The sequence below is a fragment of the Macrosteles quadrilineatus genome, unplaced genomic scaffold (assembly GCF_028750875.1).
Source record: "Macrosteles quadrilineatus isolate MER2022 unplaced genomic scaffold, UCM_ALF_1.0 Scaffold_2__2_contigs__length_208266976, whole genome shotgun sequence".
In the NCBI taxonomy this organism is placed as follows: domain Eukaryota; kingdom Metazoa; phylum Arthropoda; class Insecta; order Hemiptera; family Cicadellidae; genus Macrosteles; species Macrosteles quadrilineatus.
Window position 1 is genome coordinate 153,938,923 of NW_026542595.1, and position 27,058 is coordinate 153,965,980.

The 27,058-nt window shown below is 33.2% G+C and overlaps 1 protein-coding gene across 2 annotated transcripts; it reads right to left on the reverse strand.

The window, feature by feature from the left end:
• Positions 1 to 1,019: 1,019 nt before the first annotated feature.
• Positions 1,020 to 14,080, reverse strand: LOC128987783 (uncharacterized). 2 transcript variants are annotated; one of them, XM_054408801.1, is made up of 9 exons: positions 13,925 to 14,080; positions 13,119 to 13,246; positions 11,257 to 11,593; positions 9,985 to 10,082; positions 9,112 to 9,278; positions 7,828 to 7,997; positions 7,031 to 7,182; positions 5,438 to 5,774; positions 1,020 to 4,510 (listed from the first exon to the last, which is right to left on the reverse strand). In XM_054408801.1, exons 2-9 carry the CDS (start codon positions 13,237 to 13,239, stop codon positions 4,324 to 4,326), a joined length of 1,569 nt encoding a protein of 522 aa, XP_054264776.1. In that variant the 5' UTR covers positions 13,240 to 13,246; positions 13,925 to 14,080; the 3' UTR covers positions 1,020 to 4,323. The 2 variants fall into 2 exon arrangements, with proteins under 2 accessions (XP_054264776.1, XP_054264777.1); XM_054408802.1 differs by having other exon boundaries at positions 13,886 to 14,080.
• Between the last annotated feature and the right edge of the window lie 12,978 nt (positions 14,081 to 27,058).

The window sequence follows — 27,058 nt, forward strand, 5'->3', positions numbered from 1 at the left end:
CACAAAACTTATGGCCACGAAAGAGATAATTCAAACTTAACACTTGTCAAGGTTTCTTTTTAATTTACCGTTGGATGAGCTAAAGTGAAAAAGATGTAATCCTACTTGAACTTATATCCTCATTTGACAAATTAAAACACTAATCTATCTTTAAACCTTGTCAAGTCTTGGCTAGATAACCAGGTTTACCTTCATAACATTAATTTAACCAACGAACGAAATCAATCAATTGAACACATCGTAGCTCAACGCAACGGGCATAGTTTGACAATTTTTACCTCACTAGACGAAATATTTCTAGCATGTAGGCCTACTCTACGTAGTCCCATTCACAATGGGAGTTTTAAAAAGGCATGTAAGCTTATTAATACTTTGATAACGAAAATCATAAAATAAGTAAAAAAAGATATTACTTTTTCAACAAGTTTATTCCATTTCTTTATTTTATACCAATACTGTACCAGTTCACGTGATATCTCTCCATATTACCCTCTTTTCAGTGAACTAGGTCATGATCTTCAGATCCAAGGTGTATAACATAGCCTTACTGTAACATTTATACTATTCACTCGCACAACAGTATCTTGACATAGACACGAATATCATTACACAAAGGAGTCTGAGCAAATCATCATATTGTTAGTGATGTGCAGGTCTATGATGTTCAGATCAAAGGCGTGTAACAAAGTCTTGCTGTAACATTTATGCTGTATACTCATACAACAGTGTTTACAAAAGCATATTTTTATAGTAGATACGACAAACTAAAAATTACTAGTTTGAGAAATATTGACAATAATCACTCACGACCGATTTCCAGTTGTTGTAATCATCACGTAAACAATTCATAATCAAACTGATGAAATCCTTTGACACCAATAAAACATATTTGAACCCCCATTTGTAAACATTGAAAAACAGTTTAGCAACAAAAAAGAAATGAAATGCTAGATCATAAAATGGATCAAATAAAAAGCGTATTTTATTTAAACAACTTTTATTTGATATAAGCTCACAAATCATACATATCAAAGTAGGAAGGCCTGAGCATATAGTAATGGCAATATCACTTTACAATGAAGTGTGTAAAATATCCGATGAGCGATGAGCAAGTAGGAAGTTTAGCATGCATAGATGAACAGTTGATATTACTTAATACTCGGATGGGAGAAAAGGCAAGGGTCCAAAAGTCTTTTAGTTGAAATATTGTTTCATTATTAATGGTTTTCTACATACAAAAAAATAGCTTCTTAGTCCGTTTATTTTTCAACTTTGCTAACTCTTTTTATGTGGCTCATTAATTAGTTTAACTCTAGTTGACATTTGTATAATTATCCTACAAGAATACTTTTAATATTCCAGGTCCAAGAAATTAGTTAACTTCTTTTACAGTTGTCTTGGTTACTAATAGCATAGCAAAATAGTGTGCTAAAAGATGAGTTAAGATATTCTTCTGACATATAAAGGTCAGATTAAGATAATGTCAAGTTGAAGCGAAGACGTTTCAAAGGTTAAGAAAGATCTAGTTTCATATGTAACCAACTTAACAAATCATAAATTTCCACTATCAATATATGTATTACATATGAAACCCTTACATTCACGCATTTATTATTGAACACAAAGAAATATTTATTTGACAATATTTAAAATAAATATAGCCTAATTTATTAAGTTGAAATACGTTCCAATTTTTCAAGATTTGTTTACGCGTGAGAATCCTCTATTATACATTAATGTAATGTTCGTCAGTATTAAAGTAATTTATGGTGCGTAACTTTACACATGGATAATTTTGGTAAAGTTCACATTCTATCAACCACCTTCGACATTGACAAGGAGGGGAAGACTTTGATCAACCCTCAGTTAATTACACATTCCACTTTGACTGTGTCCCTGTAAACGTTAAATGTCACCAACAGTCTAGCAGGCGTTTATATTGAGCTTAATTTATATACAGACCTCTGTAAGAGCCTTTCTTTCATATTTAAAATTCTTCCCTTTTATTATTTTATTTTGGGTACTCCACGAAAAGGTTGTTATATGTAATTAATATACCAAAGGATTTGAACAAGCTACAAAGCAAAGAGAAACACAAAAACACATACCTGGCTCCATCAATCAGATCAAAATCGCAATTACAGTGCGTTTACATGATAGTATATTTGGTTACTAATCTGGAAAAACTATCTTTGCCAGTGCGAGATCGTGTTTAGATCAAGCACTGGCAAAGAGCTTTTCGGTCGATTGAACGATACTTTTCGTCATGCTTCAAACAAGTATGATAATTGACTCTTCATTAGCACACCAGTTGACAAATCTGTTACGAGATACTTGAGGTAGCAAGTCATTTGAAACTTGACTTACTCTGTCCAACATTTTTAAGGACAAATTTCCTCTTCCGCTAGCCATTATTTTAGAAATCACAAAAACACAATGCCATGCACTAATATGCATCACACGTGTAACATCAATTAGAGGTTAACTGTAACCAATGATTTGACAACAATAAAAGTCAGCTCAAAAGTAATAATATTTCTAAAACTGGTCGGAAAGGAACTGTCCGGCAAAAATAGGCATTCACCATAAGATTAACATGAAGCTAATTTTAGTGATGTGAAAAGACAACAAGGGAACATATGTTATTTTAAATTAAAACAGCAAGTTTCCAGCCACATTTTAGTATGTTTCGTTCCCGCCTAGTATGACGAACAAAATTTTTTAGCGATACCAATGTCCAATAACGATAGATATGTAATTGTTATTTTAAAACTTTCATTCAGCAAGGTCAGGGAACAAATTTTACATGAATACATGAATCATGAATACAAACCGGCTATTTTTACCTTCGGAATAAAAACAACTATTACCTTAGCACTACATTTATTTTGAAAGTAGTAGTCCTTTAGTGTTTTGTAATTTAAATTACATAAAACTATTAAGCTTATTTTATTTTTGTGACGGACCTAAACTAACTCAGATTTTTGCTTGGCTTAACAATTCGTAAAACAATCTGTGGTAAATTGGTTTAAGCTAAACTAAGCAAATCTATTCAGAAGTTCCTCTAACTGTTTCTAGCAAAATAACGCATTCATTAGGAAACGCCTTTACAATGTTCTCAGCATTGGAATTGCTAATAGCAGACTACTGCAAAGTTTGTGTCTTTTGTAGAATTTTAAGTAAACCATGAAGTATTTCCACGTGAATCGTATTGGAAATAAACGGTTTTATTGATTAATGGAAATGTGTAAAATAGATCCAGGTAAATAATTAATATGATTGGCATACGAGAGGTGTTTATAAAGCTTCTAAAGCTTTCTAAGACTTCATCTATGCCTCGTAATTTCTGAGGCATCGATGATCATGTATGTATAAAATATTATCTTAGAACCTGGACTTTGTCACTGGTCATTAAACAAAGTAATAATACTACCTTGAAATAAATTAATTAGAAGTTTGCAACAAATAACCCATATTCTCCACTATACGTGTAGGTTCCGTGGTAACGCTTCAATGTGATTATGTCCTTTCCTTATTGTAGTTAATATTTTCCACATGTCAATAGAACATTATTTTCGTATTTTTTTAATCTTATAGCAAAGCGCGCTCTGTAAAATTTAAACTTGTTAGATTTTCTTTTAGTTAAAATCAACCACTCAAAAGTTAACAGTAGTTATGTAACAGATTAACATTATTTAAAACATATTCATCCTTAGAAATTGGACAGAAACTTAAACCATTTTTAAATCATCATAATTAAAACGTACGTCTTACAAAACAAACTTCAGAAAACAGAATGAGAAGATAGTTTTCTATAGTTTACTACACTAACAATATTTAAACAAATTGAAACTTGGACAAACTTGGACAGACCACAAAACAAAGTTAGAAAAATCATAATTAAGACTTATAAGCATCCCACAGTCGGATTTACTTATAAATCGTATGTCTATTACTAAACATGTTTTAACATATCAACTAAACGCATACAGACATTTCCAAAAATAAAAAAAAAGATCTATCTAATCTCACACACCACCATTAACTTGCCAGCAGCTCACAATAATTGTGATGCAATCCAAAACTCGCAACTACAATACATCGTTAACGAGGGTCAAAGAAGAGGATCGTAGTAGCTCTGATGCAGATTTTACATTTTGTGAATTGTTATTTTTGTTTACTTTTATAATTTTAACTTCAACAACTTTGATGAATGGTCTTACTCTTAAAACACCAAAAACACTCTTAACACTCTCTGTACTTAATGACAACTGATCCACAGTAGACAGTTTTAATTTACAATAATTAGAAAGTTAAGTTCTACTAATATCCACTCCTGATATTTACTTCCATTGGAAGGTTATTGGGAATTCCAATCTGATCTGTTTCGTTTTTATATCCAACGAAATCCGCACTTTTCAATTTCCTTCCTTCTGTCAGATCCATGCAGTCTTCATGCGTATCTTTTGACACCGATCCTCCCAAAACAGGAAGTTCTTGTTTTAAATACCTGTTGGATCATCACGGATTAATAAAAATCAGAGGGGACTTGTAAAGTAAAGTGATTTTAATCGTAATCGCAGGCTCACACAACACATATTATGGGCAAAACGTATTGCTACAAAAAACCTTCTGCTTGAAGAATCTGTTTTAAACTATTGTTTGTATAGTTTGTATTTATTCAATATACAACAATCTATTATATCTATCGATAGTCTCTAAGGTTTTAAAAAGCTGTCAGAGATATAGTGAGTATTTTTAATGCAGCTTGGTTAAGCTTGGTTAAGCTTGTTAAGCAGCTTGGTCTCCATTTAAATTTTATGGATTAAACGTGCTGACTATTTAAACACATGTATGCCTACTCGTATATTATTAAGTATTTTGTTATATTATATTACTTGTCTTTCAGTCTATTTTTCTAATAACAGCGGTGAACTCTGGTTACTGAGATTATTGGTCAAAAACACATTAAAATAAAATCCTATTTTCTTTTATATTTTTAAATCGTTATTTGTATATTTCCCTATCTCAAGTTTGACACTGGAAACTTACAAGTTAAAATTTGTTTTCATCTATCTTCTTTTGGATTATTTTACTAAAATAATGATTAGTATTTAAAAATTCTATAATCGCTTAAAAGCTTATAGGCCTAACTAATTCTTCTATTTATTGAATTTTGTCTTTGAAATGTGTTCTTTTAATCATACAGAACCATATATTACTTGTTTTCTGATTTTATAACGACAAAGTAACCCCCTCAGTATAAAAACGCACTAATACCGTTTAGTCGACGCCATCGCAGTGAAAAGTTGCCATCGTCAACATAGGTTTTACAAATGGAACTAGACATTTACTGCTGCAACTCCAAGTTAACAAATTTGTTAGTAATTTAAACTAAATACCTACCTGGTAATTAAATACGTAATTAAATGCCTACCTTTTATTCTCAAGTTTGACCACGAACACCTTTTTGAAGCAGTTTTCATCATCCAGTTTGACAAGTGTTGTGTAAGTGTCATCTTTCTCCCTTCTCAACATGATGCTAGTATTGAAGTACAAGACATCCTCTCTCATCACCAGACGCTCTATGGGAGTGAAGGGTAGAAGATCCGCTGACAGGGGGATTCCTCTGGCTATCAACACCACGAGTGTATGAATCGAATAGTCATCCAGGTTCTCATAGGCTCTCACTGCTACCCCTAGATCTACTTGAAGGTTGAAGTAACTCCAGTTACTGAATGGTTTGTACTTCTTCAGCCCACCGAAAGGATCGACTGTAAGAATATTAAATGGGTAAATATTTGACTATGGATAGAACGAAACATTATATTCCCATGTTTAAGTTGAACCTGTTTTTATAAAAATGAAAGGGTATGAATTGAGCCACAGAGGGCACGGATTACTTTCTTGTATCGAATACGGAAATTTGTTGACCAACCTTAACTAAAAGAGCAACCTATTACAAACAGTAATAGTTTTGTGTCCCACCACCATTCTTTGTAACAAAAACGAAGTAAGAAAATAATGTTATGCTACTAGCCCACTCTGTTATGCTATTACACCACCCTGTTTTGCTACTTGCCCACGCTGTTATGCTACTAGCCTACCCTGTTATGCTACTAGCCTACCCTGTTATGCTACTAGCATACCCTGTTATGCTACTAGCTCACCCTGTTTTGCTACTAGCCTACCCTGTTATGCTACTAGCCCACCCTGTTATGCTACTAGCCTACCCTGTTATGCTACTAGCTCACCCTGTTTTGCTACTAGCCCACCCTGTTATGCTACTAGCCCACCCTGTTTTGCTACTAGCCCACCCTGTTATGCTACTAGCCCCCCCCCTATTATGCTACTAGCCAACCCTGTTTTGCTACTAGCCCACCCTGTTATGCTACTAGCCTACCCTGTTATGCTACTAGCCCACCCTGTTATGCTACTAGCCCACCCTGTTTTGCTACTAGCCCACCCTGTTATGCTACTAGCCCACCCTGTTATGCTACTAGCCCACCCTGTTTTGCTACTAGCCTACCCTGTTATGCTACTAGCCCACCCTGTTATGCTACTAGCCCACCCTGTTTTGCTACTAGCCCACCCTGTTATGCTACTAGCCCACCCTGTTATGCTACTAGCCCACCCTGTTTTGCTACTAGCCCACCCTGTTATGCTACTAGCCCACCCTATTATGCTACTAGCCCACCCTGTTTGCTACTAGCCCACCCTGTTTTGCTACTAGCCCACCCTGTTTTGCTACTAGCCCACCCTGTTATGCTACTAGCCCGATTTGTAATTTTTTTTTGTTAACAGTTTTTGTAAACAGTTTTTGTAATTATCTCTCGGGATATTACTGGGTAAGCATTTTTAGATGAAAGCGTTATATGAAGCTACCAATATGACAATGTGAGGTCCATTATTTGTTAGGCAGTATTTACATAAGTAGGCCTGATATAACGGCCAAATTAAAAAGTACAAATACCCTGTATGCCTGGTTGTCATGATTTTAAGAAAATGTTTTGTTACTTTAAAAACTTACAGTCATGAGTGTTGTTTGTCTTTAATCTTCCTACAAGTTCAGTTACAGTTCTATGACCAATCGTCGCTTTAGGAACTCTTCCTCCGACTAGACTTAGGCACTCGTCGTCTTGTTGACCTAAGGTTTCTTCAGACTCGTTGGGCACTCCAGATCTAAAAATAGCAGTTGATTAAATGTTTTCTCATTCCTAGATGTACTATTAGTACTTCGTTTTATTGCACGTTTGGGACATAAAATATAAAAAAAACTGCCTGACAAATTTTACTATTTTTTACAGACTTTTGAAAAATGATTGAAGAAACGTTTTTATACTCCGTGTGGCAGCAGGTATCTCATTAAAAGTGTAATTATTTATGAATCCAATTTCTAAACAATTATTATTGCGTATAACTTAAATCCTAACTAAAGAACTACATTATATAAATTTACTCGTGCTAATGACTCTATGACATGATAGTTACATAATTCGCAATAGCATTATGGCAGTCTCTCAAACATGACCCAGAGTTTACCACTGAAACATCCTCAGGCAGTTGAATGTTTGGAGTCTCTTATCACATTCGTTTCAAAACTCATACAAACAATTTTGCAATTCCTTCACTATTTCTCAATGCAATGTCAAATTTCCTTGACAAATATAGACACTAGATTCAAGGAGGTTTTGAAAATCTGGAGCTTAAATATTCTCAGATTCTCAGATTATTTAAAAACCTAGAAAATGACTTTTAGCCTAACCCTTTTATGTACATCACAGATTAATACTAAATCGATCACCGATCATCACGGAAACTACATACGGTCCATCTTTGTTCTCTAGAATAACGGTCTTCTTAATACATTCTCCACTTCTTTTGAGGTTGTATGTGAAGACAAAAGTGTCAGCCTGAGTTTTTCTGACCCAGATTGCGTCACTGTAGTAGAGAGAGTCTCTAGTTATCACCAAATTCTCAACAGGTCCGCAAGACACCTATCCAATGGTGGAAAAACCAAAATTGATAAAGCAATATTTTTGTTTCAAATACGAAATATGCATCTATTGATACTTATTATTATTTATTATTTGATTGACGAATTTAATTGATAAGAATGTCATTTTTAACTTGAGTTAGTCTTTAAAAACCATTATCAGTACTGTATATATTTTCAATGAATTAATTTGAATTATTTTTCTTTAGATAGTTAAATTAAAATGTCTGGATAACTGAGTGCTTATGGTGCTTACCTTCAAAACTAAAGGTCGCTGGTTTGATTCCAAGCGAGCTCGTTGGAACTGTACACAGCTGCCTTTTGTCTTTGGGCTATCTTATTACTAAATAATCTATCTAACAAAAGAGTTTGACGCTAGTTAGTAACAAGATGAGGGATTGGACAGTTCCTTCAGCCACAAAAGACATAAAAAAGTGTATACATAATTTGCCTCCAGGATTGATCTATTGACATAAACACAACTTGGACAACATTTGGCAGTCTGGTTTTGTCCTTGGCCGGCCTCACGCGCATGTACATGATTTGTAATTATAAATGTTTTCGTGTGTGTTTATGTGTATGTGTGAAGTAATTTTGACGACGGCTTATGCAAGAGAATATGTTAGACATTTGACGACTGAAGATAAGATTTCAAAATGGGGTTTTAACCTCGAAACTATAGTCATCCACGACAATAGAGGACTGATTGACGGCAGTTTAGTAACCTCATTTTATGTAAAAAAAGTTAATTATTTTAAACATACAAATAAATAAATTACCTTTGAATGTTTAGGCAAATCACATCTATTAATCAATTAATTTGTTAATTTTGATAATTTTGTAAACGTTATCTTCAAATCACTGCATTGGTTTAATCCGTAGCTGGAGCTAAAAGTGTATTATGTACCAAACCAAAGATCTTGTAAAATTTGAACAGCTCTACCCCACATGATGATCATGAATTAATTATTTCATAACAAGTACCAAGAACAAGATTTAATGAAATAATTTTGTATTATCTTAAAGATGTGTTCGAAATGTGTCGCAAGAAAAGAACTCATGCACTTTACACGAGATTGATTCCATTTCATAACTCGTTGTCTGACTTGCCATACCTTCACAGCCTGTACACTCCGACCATGACTGGTGATGACCAGAAGACGGTAACATCTCTGACCATGCGAGAACGACCTGGCTACCACCCCTATAGGCTCCCAGGGGTTGATGGTCACCCAGAACTTGCCAGGGATGAACTCGCCTGTGGTGCCGTTAGTGGACAGAACTGGGAAGGTTAATACTTTTTTAGAGTTCTGAAGTGGTGTAAAACGCTGAAAAACCAAGTGTGTAATAGAAATATTAGATTGGTTATGGCATTTAAAATCACACTGAGGGGGTTTAGGTTATAATTATTTCCACTGATTTGTAAAATTATTTGACTTTTGTTTATGACATTTTTTGTATTATCTGTATTTGTAAGTATTTTTCCGCAATAATACCCCCATAGTTATTATGCGAAATCATTTTTATTTGAGAATATACTTATGAATAGTTTTTTGGGAAAATCAAATTATTTGATTTTATTTTGTTTATAAGTGTTAACGTTGGTGTTAAATTGCCATTCGGCGTACCTTGATCCATGAATAAGTTGTTATTAAAAGATATAATTTTAATCCCGAATTACATATAATGAAGAAAAACTATGTTTGAACAATCAATAAAAGTTTTTTTTATTATATTGGTTATTTTTACGAACTACATGTTTCACATTGTCCTACGGAAAGACAAAATAGTGTAATCTGACTACATAAACATAGTACAATGTAGTAAATACAAATACCAGTTTTTTCATTAGTAGAAACATTAAATCTCTGAGGTTGAAAAAGTAATTAAAAACTTCAAAATCTAACTCCATATATTGTGTGGTTAACCAAGGGTTTTCATGTGTCAGATGATATGTTTTTATTTACTCAGTACATTTTAAAACTTACGCATCATCGTAGGCATTTTGAAGTGGACCAATGAATAGCATTCATGGTCGGTGTTAGCTTGAGCTACTTCAGGTTCTGATTTATCCTTTATTGTTGGCCTGGAGAGAAGATTGAAATTAAAATATTATGCACAGTACTTGGCTCTGATCTTGACCAAATTACAGATTTTCATTACCAACAAATTAGTAAATATTAAGTTCTGAGAATTTATTATAAGCTTCTATAAGCTGTAGGTAATACATTTTTTATCATCGTATTATTTATTTATTTGTAAAACTTTATCTTATTTCAGGCCTACGCTTATTAGTTACTGATAACTTGGAGGAGCTAAAGGAGTACAGGAGAAATTTTTTGCAGAATATTAATTCTTTTTCTTTTTTTGAAAAAAAATGGTAGAATTTCTTTATTTGTTGGAGACTTTTAAAACATGATCGAAAAGGCAAGTTTTAATACTCCTTGTAGGAGCATGTACCTCATAAAAAATATTGAAAATGGTTAACAATACCTGCATATAGTAATCCTTTGTTGCTGATTTTGGCAACTAGTTTCGGTTCATTATTGAACCATCTTCAGGCCTCAAGGTGTCAAATAATCACTTCATTCGAAGGTCGTTAATAACAGAGTTCAATAAATAAGACATATACAAAACACGATACACGGAACGGACACACATTACAAAAAACACGAAAAACACGAAGGGACATTGACAATCGATCGTAACCGGGCTGAGGTAAAGTCTAGACCTATGTATTGTATATGTCTTATTTATTGAACTGCGGACATTAACGACCTTCGAATGAAGTGATTATTTGACACCTTGAGGCCTGAAGATGGTTCAATAATGAACCGAAACTAGTTGCCAAAATCAACAACAAAGGATTACTATATGCAGGTATTGTAAACCATTTTAAGTATAATACAGTAATCCGGAGGCTAAACAACTATTTAAAAAAAAAATATTTACTGTAAAACGGTGCAATAAATAATTAACAAAGATATACAATTATTTTGAAATTTAATTTTTTTCTGTTTGTTGTTGGAAGCTAGGAAGTATTATTTTATCATATGACCGATCACACTACTATCATTAGAAGTTGGGTTTGTCATAATCTTCCTTTGTTATTTAACCACTTGATCATATTATAATTTTACAGTTTAAATCACAGTGTGCTACGTTAAAAATCGTTTAGTTTAATCGATTATTTAACTACTTAACTTCCTAACCCACTTCTAGCTGAAAACATATAATTTTATCTCTCTCCACCTTATTACCTGTGACCGTCAGTGAGAATGTAGTATGTCATTTTACACGTCTGTTCCTGGGGTACTCTCTCGGCCGTCACAAACGTATTCTTCAGAGGTCCTTGCTTGACCATCGCACTCCCGTAGTAGTGTAGGGTATCATCCACCATCACCAGACCCATGGACGGTTCTATGGAGTCACAGTCAGTCAGGGTGTGTCCTAGAAGGACCCCTCTAGCAAGGAAAACCACAGCGCGCTGACAATACCAGATGTTGTGGAAATCTGCGATGGCTGCAGAAAGAACGTCGTGAATTGAGATCTTGCTCCATTCTGTCACTCTTTTATATCGTGGAAGAGGAGTGTAATCTGCAAAATAGTATTATTTTACCAATCCACTTTAATATTTTGAGGAGTTTGAGTGGTAAAACATGAGTTTATTACCATAGCCTACTAATAAGAATTAATTCTCACAAAAAATAAAAGTACAGACGAAACATCCAATCGTACACTTAAGTGGGATCTAGCGCTAGTGGATAGTGTCTAGCGCAAAGTCCAACACCCCTCGCTCTCATGTACTTACAACACTCACCGGCAGCTAGTGCTAGACACCACTAAAGTGTACAGTATCATTGAATGTTTCCTTTGTACCTTACTTCTTCGTAAAAAAGTTATACATTTTGAAGAGTTATAGTATAGTATTTATAGGGTGAATTTTCATTGTCCCCCCCCCCAACTTTTTTCTACATTTTTTCAAATATCAATCCCAGACCACTTCCAAACATTGTTGGGTAGTAAGTACTTCATTTTGACAAGGTGGTCATTTCCGGCCGCCATCTTGGATCCGCCATATTAGATGAATTTTTTTTTTCAAATGTAAAGGTGGGGTTGTGACCCATTATTTCGAACTACATTTCTACCATGATTACAATGCCGCAAATCGTTTTTAAAAATCTTGATTCATTCCAAAGTTATGAGGGTTTTTTAAAACTTTATTTTTAGCCCATTTTAACATTGTGGATTTACAAACTAAGACCATAATCTCAAAATAGTGCTAGATAAAGATAAGTATACACTACCAGTAATTGTCGACCTATTTTCACTTGGTTATGACTAATGTATCTTTTTCGGCCGCCATCTTGGATCCGCCATTTTGAAATGTGATAAATTATTTTAAATATGAAGGGGGTGTTGTGACCCATAATTTCTAACTACTTTTTTAAGCTGAACTTAATTTCATCATCCGTTTTTCATTTTCATTTTTTGATTTTTAAATTTTGACATTTTTTACAAAAAAATTTCAATATTTCATAAATAAAACTTGATAACAAAAAAGGGATTGCGGCATTGATGGGTCACAACACCCCCTTCATATTTAAAATAATTTATCACATTTCAAAATGGCGGATCGAAGATGGCGGCCGAAAAAAATACATCAGGCATAACCAAGTGAAAATAGGTTGACAATAACTGGTAGTTTATACTTATCTTTATCTGACACTATTTTGAGATTATGGTCTTAGTTTGTAAATGCGCAATGTTAAAATGGGCTAAAAATAAAGTTTTAAAAAGCCCTCATAACTTTAGAATGAATCAAGATTTTTAAAAACAGTTTGCGGCATTGTAATCAAGGTAAAAATCTAGTTCGAAATAATGGGTCACAACCCCACCTTTACATTTGAAAAAAATTTTGTATCCAATATGGTGGATCCAAGATGGCGGCCGGAAATGACCACCTTGTCAAAATGAAGTACTTACTACCCAACAATGTTTGGAAGTGGTCTGGGATTGATATTTGAAAAAATGTAGAAAAAAGTTGGAGGGGGACAATTAAAACTCACCCTGTATACGTGATACGCTGTAAAATTACATCCATTTGATATAAGTCCTTTACCTTCTAGATTCGTAGAAAGAGGCCCTTTCTTCTGGTCGAAATACAAAAGAGTTAAAACCATCACCAAAACCAGGATCAACGAGGGTAATATCACACGTCGTGTGGAAGGGTGAAGACTCATCTTATCACTGAAATAATATACCTGTTAGTAATTTTATTTTTATTCTTTTAACTGATTACAGATGTAGAGTTGACGGGCCAGCTTCTAATTGGTTAAGTACCCTAGACAAGCTTAGTGGTTTGCACCATGCTATTCTTGTAAGGGAGAACTTAGTCCATTGTCCATCTTAAAATTTTTAATACCTTCTTGCTCATGGAAGAGATGAATATATATTTTTGTGTACTTCTATAAGTTTACCAAGGATAAACACGGTTAACCTGAAAATGTATTACCTTTTATATGTTTTAAAATGGACTTTTATGAAAGGATGCTTTGCTAACCTTGATCGAATACTCCTCACATGTTAAATATTTAAATATATATGTCTAATATAGAGTCTATTCTAAAATATAATTGTTTCCTTGACAAAATGTAATTTCTGTGTTTATTAGGAATATTATGAATTTTTAAAATAAAAATAAATCAAACGACACATCCTACAAATTAACGATTAAATTGTCCTGTTTGGTAATTTCAAACAAATTAATTCCAATGTCAGTAACACGTATGTAATCAATTTAAATTTTTCTGGAATCAATAAATAATAATTAATCATTTAGTTCTAGTGTAAACTATTGTATGTTACAATTCTAACCTCAAAACTAACCTTTAATTTAACCTAACCGCAAACAATTCTTCTACTCACCACTTCTACACACCATCTATTCTACACTTGTAATCATCTATACCAGCTTTAGTTTCTTAAACTACATTTAAGCTCTATCAAATACACAATTACGCTAGATGTACACGTAAACACACATACACAGGGACCGTTTCAACATAGACTCCACATGCTAAATATTCACACCTGTGTAACAACTGTTCACGACTCTGATATACACTCGTAGATAAATATTTAGCATTAACAGTCATCGCCTGATGTTTACCAATGTCTAGCTGAATATTAGCTTGCCGTTTTATATAAAACATTAAAGACATGCACTTTCATGGAATATACAATAATTTTCCATGTTATGCGTCAACAATTTTTGTTGTTGGGCTCTGACTTATTTTGGAGAAATATTTTAAAAAGATAAGATACAATTATTGTGTTTTCAGTTTGCCATTACACATTGAAGGACGATATACGGCGATAAAAATGCACATAAAATGTCCATTGATCGTTTAAGAGTATTGCCTTTATAATCATTTTGCTACGCAAGCAAGTTAGATTTATATTTGAACAAAGTGCTAGTGAAATTCGGAACACAATTAGTAAAACAACCAGTAAAAGAGATTAAGCCAACCGGGCAAATTTATTCCGCAATCTGTGTTTCTATTCGCGTAGCATAACAATGGCTTTATCAGACCACCCTTACAACATTCGTGCTGTTAGAATTGCTAATTCACACAACTGTTTTATACATGTACTTATAGAATGAATCACTGTCTAAACAGTGTAGTGGCAGATGCTGTAGTGATTGATTGACTACTTGTTAAAGATTACAACCTATTTTTTTATATAAAAAATGTGCATTTCTTATAAGTTATCAAATATCAAATCCGTTTAATGCTCATGCAATTTAACTCATTGCAGCATAGTGTTACAGTAAATGTAACACCAAATGTTTGTCCATTGTTTCACAGTGTTACACTTTGTGTAACACCACATGTTTTATTTTTTTCCAACCAGACACACAGCGCTATTATTTCGGAACTGTTCCCCTGTAGTTCAACACATCACCACTAGATAGGGTATGTGGGTATTTGAGGGAAACCTATTTATTTATTGTGTTCAGAGACGTTCACATGTGATCGTGTTGGTGTTTACTGTTATCATTGATACTTTCATGATTATTGAGGTAAGTTTATTACTGATTATACTTATTCTAAATGGAAAATGAACTTATGGTTTCGTTATACAATATAAAGTTGTTTTCCCATAATTTATTTAAGTTATACGTTGCTAGGTGATAGGTCAAAACAATTAAAAACAAGCATTTTTGCATTTGTCATAGTTCCGTGCAACATGGGGTCACAGAACTAGGGATGGTTCCGTGCAGCAAATTAAAAGCCAAGTTACTGATTTCAGATGAGTATTCAACGTTTTATATCTTCATCGGAGTTGCAAAACTATCTCAATTCACCTACATGTGAATGTTTGTTTTTATCAAATATAACTTCACTGAAATATTTTGGGTTTATTCAAAGTTAAATTTGCTACAATATTTGTTGTTTTTCGTATCAAGTAATCAAGTTAGGTCCAACACAAACTAAGAAAATCGTGCTAAAGCTATGTTATATTTTAGATCGGTGTAAATATTGTTTTGAACATATCCATTCATGTTTGCAGTCTAGAATATGGGTAAATATTTCACTCAAGAAAAAATGACGTGTCAATGCAGAACAGTGTCTCAATATGTTTTTGTTCCCCACGAATCCTACTATTTAATAAGGCCTCCTTCAAAAGCCTTTCCTCAAATAACAAACAAACATCTATGGGACACAAAGGGTAAAGTTACGCATCACACCAAAGTAGCAAACTGTGTTATCAAGTTGGTACAACTGAGTGAAATCTCCTGTCTTTGTGACGTGTGTAAACAAAATATTCATTAATAAATGTTCTTCAATTTTTAATTTGTTTACCATGAAACTCCGTAACTTTCATGACATGGGATAGTATTAGAGCTGGCAGTTTCTGAAAAAAAAGTTACAATTTACCTCCATTTATTTAATATTATAACTAAATTCTTTGAGTTAAAGCTTCAACAATCAACCTTTTAAGTTCTCTAAATACTATACGAGTAGCTGTATTGTCACTTTCAGTTCGACTAATTTTAAGTATTGAAAATACAAATTTGATAGATGATGTTAGTTCCTATACACAATATAAAATAATTTAATGGATTTTGCTGAAACCAACTCTGCAGTTCATTTCATTCATGTAAACCCTAAGAAAATTAAATTCGCCCAAATCAGCTTACAGCACGATGAAAAGGCTTAGCAGAATCAAGTTTTAATTGTTCTAGGTTTAGGGATTGCTATAAACCGATTTCGTCCGTGCATACAATTTGAGGAATGATATGGGAGTTATTGCTTAGGGATTTAGCTAGGCCTATTTGACTTGCGGTTTTGATACCCTAAAACCTTTATTACCTGTAAAAACCAGACATTAAAAATGTTTTTAATTAACTATGGAACTGGCGTATGCCGTTTCAAGTGGTGTAATATGCTTTAATTAAAGATTAAATTTACCTTAAAGAGCGTGTAGAGTAATTTGATAAACAGTTAGTTTGCATTTGTAAATAATTGGATTTCCTATCATTATAATTATTTTTTAAGCATAGCAAGATTTTAAAATCTAAAAATCCAAACATATGTCAATAAAGGATGGATGAATAAAGAGTAGCCTGCAGAAGACAACTCTGTACGTTTCTAACAAGACCGTGGTTTTTATCACCTGTGCAGGATTTTGCTTCTCTTGGAGGAAAACCATTAAATGGTAGATAATACATTTTAAAATTATTTCCTATAAATCGACACAGTATATCTACTGCGCAGGTTTTGTGTTATAGTATTTCAAACAGCCTTTTTCATAACCTTTGTTTAATTTTCATTTGGTCGAGGGTATTAGCGAAGCCGTTGGTCTCATGATAAGACCTGGACCCGGGACCAAATTACTTTTTCGTTTTGATGTCCCCAGAGGCCAAAACACCATCCGTTAAAATTCATACACTCACCATCTGTTTTAAATAAACATAGGCTAGGCTAATATTTTTTTAAGAAGTTTTATTCTTAAATGTAAGCCCGCCTTGGTTCCATAATTTTTTATAACTTTACTTTAATAACTCTTGGGATAAATACTGTTGCTGAAACTTCTACAGGCCATTGTTGTTTGTATGTGTGTGTTTGTGTCTGTTAGCACGATAACTCCAGCATAATTTATCCGATTTAGATGAAATTTGGTAAAACGTGTATATAAGCCTGCATTTTTATTCGAACGTGTTTGCGAACAAGAATAATCGGACTATAGGAACGGGGGTTTATGGGGGGTTTTATTTGGTAAAAAAGGTTTTCCCAATTTTTGACCCTAAAAGCATAAGATTTCGCAATTTCTTTCCAAGCCATTTTGTAGAGCACAAAAAAAACTTACAATTTAGTGTATGGAATCATTGTTGTATACTTGATAGTTACGGAGAAAATTACTAAAAACTGTAAATTTAAAATGCCCATGTAATTCTTATGAATATCAATTTGTTGTATTGCTTGTTTATAAACAAATGTTGATCAAATTTAGAAAATTTATATATTTTATACTTAGTCATTAGGTATACAGTACTATCAACTAAAAAACACACCTTACTGCCTTCTCTGTAGCAGCTAACCTTAGTACTCGTTACACTATTATTTTTTAAATAGGGAATAGATATGCAAATTGTAAAGAGATATTTTAGAGAAAATCCAATCAGGCAAATGGAAATTGGCTTAGTCTGCAGGTTTGCTGTGGCCGTATAATTATGTATAATCTTACATAGGCTAATACAAGTTTTTATTTACAGCCTCAAATTTGACTATTGTATTTACAACATTTTTGTTTATGGCAAATCCCACTTATAATTTCCTGCAGGGTTACCAGATCCATTTTGTACTTTTCCAGTTCCTTGTTAACTATGTTTTGGTCTCACCGGAGAGCGAACATTACGGCTTTAAATCTCAAGTCATTATGAAGCAGCTTAGGTCATTGTCCAATGTGATCCATCCTGTCCAAGACATTCTGTAGGTAATATCTTTGTAATATATAACCAGGGTTGTTTTACAAGGGAGGGTGGTTAATCCAACACCTCAACCCCCAATATGAATGGAGGACCGCACCTTCTGGTCAGCGGGTCCATCAGACCACAGACTAACGAGTCTTTTGTTGTAACTAAGTATTTTGTTTCCTTAAGTCTATGATCGGACCTAGCCGGGAGATCTGGCAAGCAGACCCACCGACCTTCCCCCTATCTGCCACCTGGGGACGCTCGGTATACGCTGAAGTAGGAAAGCGCACGGATACTTTATTACAAGATACATAAAATACTATCACTAAGTACAATATATACTTAATACTAGATACTATGGTGTAATTAATACTAACATGTTGTTTAATCTTCTCCAGGACTTGTCCTTGTACTGTATTCTGCCTCCACTTGTCTTCAATCGGCTCACAGTGTTGTTGAAGAACTCTTCAGTTTCTTCCTCTTGAAGGTTCTCAGAAATTCGATGTCCTCATCCATAGTTGCATTCATATCCTACCTTTTTTGGCACCATGTGGATAATTTTTGTTTTACTGGAAAAAATCAACATCAGGTCTCCGTGTACTTCTACAATCTTGCATTTTCCCCAGGAATTATTACTTGGTTGCTTACTATAGGGATCGTCTGCTTGTTCTTAAGCAGCAATAGTGACAAGAACAGAAGAATTCTGTCAAGATTTCACTGATGTTTCTAGAATGTAGCAAATACACTTAACTTTCTTGAATCTGTATTCTTCCTCAAAATAATTTAGTGAAAATTTCTTCTTGCAACCATTTATTGTATCAGTGAAATAATTAAATAAATAGTTTCTATGGAAACATATATTTACTGTCAGCATCCCATTGTTCAAGAACCAGACCTTTTTAATGGATAAATGCAAATGGATGGCAGGGACTGTCCATTTTTATAAAAGTTGAATCCAAATTTAGAATGAAACAAAAAAATTAAATTGATCCTCCAATTGAAGGATGTCTATTAATGATTTACGTTTTACACCGACCTTTAATTGAGCCAAGCAGAAAGGTCTACTTGTTGTAAACTATACAGATTTGTGGTTACAATACCTAAGTGGATCCATTCTGGCTTGAGTAACACAAAACTGTATTCTTTTTACGCCAAAAAATTTCTTTTTTTAACTCAAACATACTATAGTTGAAAGTACTATCAGATCAGATAAAGTGAAATTTTATTTTGCCTAGTAGTGTAAAATTTTAGTAATTCTTGTACAGATGACTCAGGTAATCCTGCTATAATAGTTATAACAATTTATTACATTTACATGGAGGATCCACACGGCTCCCACAGCTTGTTGGCACAAAGAGTGTTTATTGAGTTTAAAGAGTGTTGTTGACTCATGGGTTTTATGGGGTAAAATTGGGTTTTCCAGTTTTGACATAAAATTTAGCAATTTCTTTCCAAACCCTTTTTAAAAAAAATAAATAATTTAGTAAATTGAAGCGTTGTTGTATGTCTAACAGTTACAGAGAAAATTTAAAAAAATGTACTTTTTAAATCCCTAAGTTATTCTTGTAGATAAAATGCAATCTTTTGTAGTTTACTTGCCTATGGACATGTTGATCAAACTTGGAAAATGTATTAATTTTTTTTATATCCAATTAATAATTGGTCAAAACCACTTTTTACCTTCCCCGTAGCAGCATACCTAAGCACTCGTTACATCTAATGTTTAATGTTTTTAACTGGGGAAAATATATGTCTTACTTATTGAAAAATGTTAGTAAAACTTTAATCAGAGAGGTTGAGATTCGCTTAGTCTACAGGTTTGCTGCGGTGGGGATATCAATTTTAACTGCTACAGTCATGGTGATTCTTACATTACTAAGACCTGATAAGCTGCTATAGATTGCGTCAATTCGTAAAACGTTTAGGGTTGAGAAGAAAATGCTTCGAAATAGGAAATAGGTCTGACAAAAAAGAACCAGGCAAATGTAAATTTTATTATTCTACAGGGTTTCTAAGGGGGGGGGGGTATTATTTAATTAAATCCATTGATAAAAGTTATTTGAACATCAACCCGCATATTCTGTGTTAAGGGATAAAGTTATAGGCCTCAACTGTCTAGGCTTGTCCTAAGGTAATGTGTAAAACGCTGTCTGGCTGGAGCCTAGGATTTGATAGAATTTGAATAAGGTATCTAGGATTTGGTACCTAGGATTTTAAGGTGGTGCAAAAATTAGTCATACAATAGTTAAATAGAAAAATGGGTTGTTTTAGTGTAGTACGTTCAGCCTAAATAACAACATGTAAAAGCTCAACCACATGCGTAATTTCGCGATTTTTGTCCCTATTGGCAGTTTTTGATTCGACCACGAAAAGTTTTGGGGACCAACTAAAGTTCGCCGCGTTGGCGTTTATAGATTTGAACGGACTCTGATTCAAATAGAACCGCACTGCTTTACAGCTGTGAGTTTTTGTTTGAAAACCTTGCTTAGGGCATCATATTCAAGTTGGTTAACTTTACATAGCAAATAAAAAGGGTTATATTTAGTTCGTTTTACAATGTTGGCTGAAAATATTAAACTGATTGTCGAAATATTTTTATGGTGACCCGACTTCTGTCCATTTCTGCATTATACAGTAGTCCATTTATTTTTCCCAGTAATGCAAAAATAGTTTACTGTAGAATATTAGAGTATTTTAAACTTTACTTTTAAAGGAGTACTTGATTAAATGTTGCATAGCACATGTCAATTTGGGAGGGCGGTAGATTACTTACAATTATTTTTCCTAATAAAAATGTGGTTATTATATAAAAATTATTCACCAAAATGTGTAGTTTGTCACCTTGAGTTTCAGTTTAAGTGCATGTGAAAACTAACCCATTATTAAACAGCTGCACGTCAACGAACTCGGTTGAATTATAAATTAGATTTTTTTGTAAATTTGAGATCTATATCTTAGATAGGTTACTTAAAACCCTTGATATATATATATATATATATATATATATATATATATATATATATACGATGATGTATATGTACAATAAATAAGGGCTTCGTTTAAAATTTGAATAACGCACTCATCAACACATTTCTTTTATTTAAGCTTATAGTAGTGCAAGTCAAAATTAATTCAGACAGTTAAAAGTTTAGATTTTCTATAATAATATGAAATTGATCATCTGGAATCCCTTAAACAAACAGAGAGCACATCATCTATCTAACACCTTTCTTGAGTGTTCCAGACACTTATCTATACAATGAACCTCTCTGGCAAGACATTCAATGAATCTTCTAATGCATAGAGTGGATTATGTCAACTATTATCTTGATCAATTTAACAATTGTAAGCGTCAATTATCTATTTCTATATTTTTGATGAGCATTTAAAATTGCACGCTATGACAATTGAGCTACAATAAACTTGGTATCCTTATCAATAACTCACATAGTTTTTGCAGGAGATATTTAGTCACCAATCTCGTTAACCATTTAAGTTCTAACATTAGCCTACAATAATTTATGAGTAATATCGTACTGTTAGTATTAAGTTTCTACTGTTGAATAGTACTGATAATACTGCTGTTTAGTGATACAACCTACGACTCAATAGTTTACTGATCAATTGTTTTCAGGTCAATATTCACTCATATGAATGAAAGACTTGAAAAAAGCGTTTGACTCAGTGGACAGAAGTCGATTGTTGCGCAAACTTGAGCTTGTCGGGGTGCGCGGCACCTCGCTCGTTTGGTTTAGCAGCTACCTTTCTGATAGGCTACAAACTGTCGCACTTGGTGAAGTGTCAAGCGATGTTTTGCCAGTGGAGTATGGTGTGGTCCAGGGTTCGACCCTTGGTCCTGTTTTATTCCTCATTTATATTAATAATATTTCTAAAATTCAAACAGAAGGAAAATTAACATTATTTGCTGATGATACTCTAATATTTGTAACCGGAGCATCCTGGGAGGAGGTTAAAAACAAGGCTGAATCAGACCTCTGTTTACTAAAAGAATGGCTTGACCAAAATGTATTGTCCCTTAATATATCTAAAACAAGATTTATGCCAATTTCATTACGCAAGATAACCGATTACAAACTTGATAATCTAACTATTCATGTCTGTGGAAATCATTTAAATAACTCTTGTTTCTGTAGCAAAATTGAAAAAGTTGATTCATACAAATATCTTGGTATTGTTTTTGATTCAAAGATGAAATGGTCGGAACATGTTGAATATCTAAAAAATAAATTACGTAAATATATTTATGCATTTAGGCAAATTAGTCATATTCTCAAAGAGCAAGAAATTAAAATAGCATACTATGTCTTTTGGAATTATTGCTTTTGGTGGTGCTTACAAAACTATCTTGCAACCCGTTTTTGTAGTGCAGAAAACAATACTTAAAGTTGCTTTTAAAAAACACTTTAGATATTCAACTGACGATCTTTTTGTAGAATCGGGAGTTTTGACAGTCAGGCAGTTATTTTTAAAATTTATTTTAGTTCACATGTGCAAAAACTTTGATGATATTTTTGTAAAAATTACTCATCCCCACAATACGCGCTTTTCTCGAAATGTTGGTGTAAGTGTTCCACAAACTTTCAAATCATTTTCAAATACGAATTGCTTTCACTTAACCCAAATCATTTATCGTAACATGTGTAATAGATATCAAAATGTCAAGATTCTAAATGCACCGTCTCTCTCTCTATTTAAGAAGCATGTAGTAGGGTGGCTTGTAGGACTTAGTTCAGAGGACACCGAGGCCGTTATCGCGTTGGGCGGACTTGACCGTTGACCCTACACAATCACTGATACACCACTTTCACTGACTGACTAATACACCACACTCCATCTCTCCTCTTCAATCTTCACTAGATTTTTATAAAATACCTTTGTTTGCACAAAGAGTTTTTTTTTTATCGTCAATTTATTCCAGAATACTAAAAATCCAGCTTCAAGCAAGAAAAATAAAAAAAAGTTTAAATTACGATTTTTTTTTCCTATATATTTTTTACTTCCCATTTAAATAAATCTTTTCGCAACTCGAGTCTACGCACAGGCCCTGCCTATGTAGACTTTTTCCTTTCTTATAGAATGTATTTTTTTTTTACACTTTATTCACTTATTTCTACAGTATATAATTTTTGTTTTGTTATCTAGTTAGTAATGTTTTGCTGTATCATATTTAAGTAAAGAAAAAAATACAATGTTCTCATCTGTAAATAATTAATGGGAAATAAAATATTATTTCATTTCATTTCATTATTTCATTTCATTATTTCATTTCATTATTTCATTTCATTTCATTTCATTTCATATAAGTTCCGGATCTTTTGCTGTATCCACACTCATTCGACGCAGCTCCGACTTCAGTTAAGATTATTAACTGAAACATCACTGTTAATAAAGTCACCGAAGACACACTGAACCCAACTGACGGACAGCGGGATTGCGAATGAAACTGAGACTGAACTGTGACGGAATGTGACGGTAGGCCTACTGATGCGTGTAAATCAACATTTACTAGGACCTTTTACACTCTAGTTGACGGATTCAGCCCTTATTAAATATAACTTAAGCTCAATATAAACGCAAGCCTGCAAGACTGTCGGTGACATAACGTTTACAGGGACACAGTCAAAGTGGAATGTGTAATTAACCGAAGGTTGATCAAAGTCCTCCCCCGCCCGTCCATTTTGAGGGGGTTTCTTGTGATACAATATTATACAGGGTGATTCTAAATAATTACTGTAACACTTTTGAAACTTTATAAATGAAAAGCCTACAACCTATTAAAACGGGTTTAGGATCAATTGAAAGATGAGATTCTAAAGTTTTGTTTACCAGCACTTTGGTAATTATATTTGCAAAATTTGCATCCACAGACATTTTTAAAATTTAACCACGGTTTTAAATTAATTATACAATTTAGAATCTATGAAAGTCATGACGGAAGAAATATGTACACAATAGAAGTTGATTTAGAAAAAAACAATTAACAAGATTATGGCAACAACTATAAATTCTCTGTGCCCCCTCTAGCTGCACAGCACACATTTATTCTACGATTGAAGTAGTCCCAAACTCTAAAAAAAACAGAACACTTTTTAATTTTTGAAGGTTCCTCGCAGCTTGAGCGGTAAATTATAGAACTAATCTACCCATAGCAGTATTACATAAAACTTTTGACAAATCAACTTAAAGTATGAAGTTTTGAACTTTATAGAGGTAAAAGTGTGTAATTAATTTAAAACCGTACTTAAAATATAGAAAAATGTCTGCAGAGGCTAATTTTGCAACTATGTTTACCAAAGTGGTGTCACACAAAACTATAGAATCTCCTCTTTCAATTGATCCTCAACCTATGATGATAGGTTGTATGGTTTTTCATTTATAGAGTTTCAAAGTGTAACAATAATTTAGAATTGCCCTGTATTGTAAACATTCCTCAGTTTAACCTTTCCTGTTACTATACATTTTCTACACAACTATTTAACCATGATTATAACAGCGTCTCACAAAAGTGCTGACGTCATGCTTCAGTTAATCACCTCCACCTAAGTGGCAATCCTTACATCCAACGTTAAGTGGCTGTTAAGCCCAATACAGGTCGTAAATGTGGTCGTTATTGCTGATCATTACTTCAACGTAATCTCAGTAGTAACTATCACAAGACAACATTGTGAGCAATGAAACTAAGGAAACGGTTAACTGATGACCACTTAATATATAAAACAGGTTATATCAATTTATTCTTTGTCTGTTGTTTATATTTTAATAAGGAGCCTTTTCTTATATTCTGAGGGTGGTTTCATTGTGTTTTTATAGTTGTGGGGCTTTGTAAAATTACTATACTTCCTCACCTGAGGACATGCTCGGATTCCAGATTCCATCAAGAATATATATATTCCTAGCTATATATTTTCTACTTTTTATGTGATAAAAGCCGCGTCCTTGCTTAACAATACAAACACACTCTTCAAGTATTAATTTATTGCAATTCGTAGCATGTTTTGGGTTAAAGATAAAATAAATTCAATTAAAAATTACAATTTTGCAAGACTCTGGAATTGTAACCTAAAATGGGTAACTTTTCATAAACTATAGCATGTTTCCTGTCACATAAAACTGCTACGGTATGAAATTGATCTAGACTAAGCAGAATTTTAGATTGGTATCAATCACAAAGCCACAAATGAAGATCAATGCAAACAGCAATAACTGACAAGCTTTGCACTCAAATACATTATTTTAACAGGGAACTTCGAACTAAAATTGGCCATCTGCAGAACAGTGTTTAAGAGCTAAGAGTGAGTTACAATGGCAGTGTCCGGCGTTTATAGGAAGTGAAACACTTTAGGTCCATTACGAAGGCCAGTTCTTGTAATTTTAAGTAATTGTGGTGTGCAAGAGCCGTTACATGATCACCGTTCAAGACCATTGTCTAACTATTTGATTAGTACAGATGTAGTAAGTTTTTAAATTAGACCATTACATGTCTGAATTTTTTTAAGAAGTATCACTAGAACAATCAGGCACTAAATTAAAAGACATACTCAAGTCATTTTATATCTGCTAGATAACAAATATTTGTGTATAGTTTGTACAACAGTTTTTTAATCGTGTAAAAAATACGAAGATGAATTATTTTTCTATCATATAAGATAGAAATGAAATAAATAATTTTTCATTAATTAATAAGTGATTATTCATTGACTCAAACTAATTTTATTCCCAGAAAAACGGTTCTCAACCAAGGCAATAAGGTGACATTGCAGGAAAATTACTCAGCTGATTGCCAATTAGCAGTTTAATTGGCCAGGATTTTTCATTATCTCTCTCTGCTACCTGCAGATGACACTTTATTATTTCAGTTTCGTCCATTCCTGTTTCTTAAATAAACACTTGCCATATATTTTTACTACATATTTCCCTAAACAAGTTTCAAATTAGTAATTTTAAGTAGTCTCTATGGGTCAACATAAAGCCCAGTTATTGATATTTAACTCAGTTTTAGTTTACACCAATCCATTCAATTTAAAACATGTATCGTATTTTTTCTATAACTATATTTAAGTACGATGTCAATGACGACGTGCTAAAAGAAATTTCTTAAAAATATTGGATTAAATTCTCTGGCCCTAGGAAAACTAGTTTCTGTCCAATATTGTTAAACAGCTTATTACGTTAGTGGTACAAGCAGGCTGTAATAGCTCGATATAGCAGATTCAGCAACATTCAGCAGCTAAGCCGTGGATTTGCTGAGTTTCACGAACAACTTTTTCATGACAAACCAATGTCAACGTGATTGCCGCATAAGTAATTTATACATAGGCAGAAAATAATGTTGATAATTTAAAATTGTAAATATTGTTTAAAGCACTTGCCAGATTAAAAACGTACCAAGGTTTATAAATATTGATAATGTTTACTAAAGAATTTACTTTTACAGCTAGAAAGCATTTGAAAATTTGTAAATTACTATGAAAACTAGATTAGGTTCATTCCCAGCATTTACAAGTCAAGCTTGCTTCTCAGTCTTGCTTATCTGTTGGCTGACGAATTTCTCTTGAGTGGCATCGATCAAACTCCATCTGTTTATTAACAGTGTAATTTCCATTAAAAACATACACAATTAAACCTATTAAACTTTTATAGCTGAACAATAGAAGTAATAATTTGGCACCAACCTCTTTAGATGGGGCTTAAACAAACCATTTCAGACGGGAGCAAGTTCTGAAAATATATAAATAGAAAACTACAATCGATGTTTGGAAAATTATAAAATTTTATAGTAAAATAATATTTAAGTTTTAGCTCCATAAACCTTGAAGTTTTTTTAACCCAGTAAGCTATATTGTTAACTAAATCATACTACCGAATCACTTGCTTAAATTATTTGTTATTCATACGTTAGTAATACTAGAAGTAATTTCTGATTTCAGTAAAATATGACAATACAAAAAAATGTTAATGGAGTTAAACCTAGACTAAACTTTACATACCTCGTCTTGCAGTTTAAATATAGTGTTTGAAGTCCACTACATATGTTTCGCCGTTATGGCATTCTCAAG